Below are 3,048 nucleotides of genomic sequence, written 5' to 3'. Positions count from 1 at the left end.
GCAGAAATTCAGCCAATACGTTTGATAATCCACAATTAGCAACTCTATTTAAGTTTTACTGCATATTAAGTTTTACCTAAACTACCTAAATTTTCCAAATAAATTATAATAAAATGAATGAAAATATTAAAGTCTCTTGACCTTCAAAAAATCACACTCCTCTAACATTTATTAGTTTGGATTAATTATTTAGAAGAAAAAAAGGAAAACCAATGAAAGAAAAAAAAAAGCAGAGCTTGAAGAGTAACGTTATATGCACATTTATCACTTTTCGTTCTCATCACATAGTAATAATTGTAAGAAAGTATATATATCTTTTCTTTCCGTAAATATGTGTTGCGTTATATTTTGGGGCTTTTATATATCTTTTTTCTAAATAATAATAATTCAGCTAAAAGAGTAATTATTCCCCGCGTAATTTGACTCACATTCCCAGATAATTCAAATACAAGAGGGTATATTCCACATGTTTCACGATCAATATTTTTTATGCCCTAAATGCACGGTGTTATCAAAATTTAATTGAGAGTCAGCAGTCACCATTCCAAATTGCTTAAATTCATGATATGTCATAAACTTAACAGAGGCAATTATAATGAATATATCTGATTAAAACTTGTAAAAAACAAATCTGAAGAAGTGAAAACTTGTAAAACTTGAAACAGATTTATTGTAAATTCAGTAAATTGTTGGTACAGAGATTTCCTTTTATTTTGCCTTTTCTGTCAAGTTTCTCTTGAACAGTAAGGTTCACAAGATCGGTAACAATGAGCCAAAGTACACAAAGAAAAACAAAAAAGAAGCAGCAAGACCCAGTTATTATTACTACCTCCATGACTGAGTTCATGAGTCAATGAAAGAAAAAGAACAAGAAGAAGCAAGACCTAGTTACTGCCTTCACCACGACGTGCACGACGATCACGAATGAACGCTCGCAAAGCTTCATACTGGTCCGGCAAACTTTGCAAGAGGGCGTCAACATGTTCTTCTTCAGACACTTCGTCTCCCAAAGCCATCAACGTGTTAGCGAGACAAGTGATCCTGTTAACAAAATCTCTCACAGTTTGATTTCCTTTGTTCTCTTTCGTGTTCTCGATCTCATCCCTTAGGGCAATCTTGATACTCTCTAACAACTCATTACGGCAGATTTCCAGCGCTTCACTCCAAACCTCCCATGCATGTTCCTTTTCGATCACAAAACAACACATATTTTCAGATAAAGATGATAGCAGCCAACTGCGCAATCTTTCATCTTCAATAACCCACTGCCGATACTCCTCCCTTACCTTATCACAAGAACGATCCTTTTCGCTTGCATATTTTTTAGGGGTCCCAGGCTTTGTCACGAACCCTAGCAAGTTTTCTGTGATCAATACACGCACCACTTGTTTTTTCCATGCAGATACATTGCTCACTCCTTCCAGCTTTATCGGTAACTCGTCCTCCAGTCTCCGTGGCACCCAAGATGAAGTGGGTACCGGTTGCGGTGCCCATGATGTGGATGTTTTGGGTGCTGAGTCCGTTGCCCATGCTGCTGATGCTAACTCCGAAAGCGACTTCAACTCCGTTGCCGATACTAATGTGTTTGCTGTTGCCGATGCTGCCGACAATGATAAAGCGGAAACATAAGCCGAAGCTGACGCTGCTACTGAAACAGAAGAGCTGGAAGAAGACGCAGGCTTAGAATCAGAGGTGGAAGACGACGCAGGTACGGAAACAGAACCAGAGGTGGAAGATGATGCAGTAGAAGCCGGGGTGGAAGATGACGCAGACGTAGAAGACGAGGTGGAAGATGGTGCAGGCATCGAAACGGAAGCAGAGGTGGAAGATGGTGGAGGCATCGAAACGGAAGCAGAGGTGGAAGATGGTGGAGGCATCGAAACGGAAGCAGAGGTGGAAGATGGTGGAGGCATCGAAACGGAAGCAGAGGTGGAAGATGATGCAGGCATCGAAACGGAAGCAGAGGTGGGAGACGACGGTGAAGCACCTTCGTCGACTTGGACTGGTTTTTCCGCCATGAAAACACAGAGAATGTTAAGATCACGTGAAGAGAAAGAACTGAAAGAAAGCTTTGGATTGTGAGATGAATGTTTGAAAGATCATTACAAGAGGAAACTTAAATAAGCAAAGATAAACACGCAGAAAGTAAAACTAACTGAAAACTAACTGAAAATTAACGGATAACTAACCTAACTGTTTGACAACTGATATACTAACTAAAATATGCCCCCTTAAACTTATCTATATGTAAAAATTAGTATCTGTGACCGTGCTATACAATAATTTTTTTTCTATTATAATATGTTAATTACATTAATTTGAATTTATAGAAATATAATTACAAATATTCAGTTTTATCAAATTAAACAATAATATATTTAAGTATTTTTATAATAATAATATTATTTATTAATTATTTTTATTTATATTAATTATATTTTATTATTATTTATTACTAATCAATATATTATTATTATATTTTTTATTATTATTTATGTTTGTTATGATTTTTTATTATTTATATTTTAATATTTACTATCAATTACTTCTATTTATATTTGTATATTTATTATTATTTATTATGATTTAAATTACTATTAATCATACTATTTGTTATCAGTTATTATTTATTATCAAAGGATGTTATTATTATTTACTATTATTTACATTTTTATTATCATTTATTATTTAATCTGATTTATTATATTTTTTTATTATTTATTTTTCAGGCTAGTTTCTTTCTAATTTTTTCTTATAAAACGTCATTTCATTTTCCCTATTGGAAACAAAAATCTCTTTTGTTAACAGAAAAAAAAAAAATTCTATCACGTGTGTTTTTGAAATCATGATTCCATACATAATTTATCTATATTCATATTTGTTTTCCCATTTTTATAAAACTACCAAAAATATACATTATTTTAATTTTTTTTTTCTTCATGGGAGTGGAAACAATAGACTTATAAAATTTATATCTTAAGCAAATAGTTTTGGTAGTCCTATATCTTGTTTCCAATACTTATTGGAATGCTGTTTATAATTTACGTG

At 33.3% G+C, this 3,048-nt stretch overlaps 1 protein-coding gene across 1 annotated transcript; it reads right to left on the bottom strand.

Annotated features, from left to right (window-relative positions):
* Positions 1-884: 884 nt before the first annotated feature.
* On the bottom strand, positions 885-2,018 carry LOC114194853 (A-agglutinin anchorage subunit-like). The gene has a single exon (XM_028085262.1). The coding sequence runs from the start codon at positions 2,016-2,018 to the stop codon at positions 885-887; it is 1,134 nt and encodes a 377-aa protein (XP_027941063.1).
* Positions 2,019-3,048: the final 1,030 nt, after the last annotated feature.

The sequence above is a fragment of the Vigna unguiculata genome, chromosome 8, assembly GCF_004118075.2.
Source record: "Vigna unguiculata cultivar IT97K-499-35 chromosome 8, ASM411807v1, whole genome shotgun sequence".
Classification (NCBI taxonomy): domain Eukaryota; kingdom Viridiplantae; phylum Streptophyta; class Magnoliopsida; order Fabales; family Fabaceae; genus Vigna; species Vigna unguiculata.
This window is presented reverse-complemented; position numbering and strand designations above follow the sequence as displayed.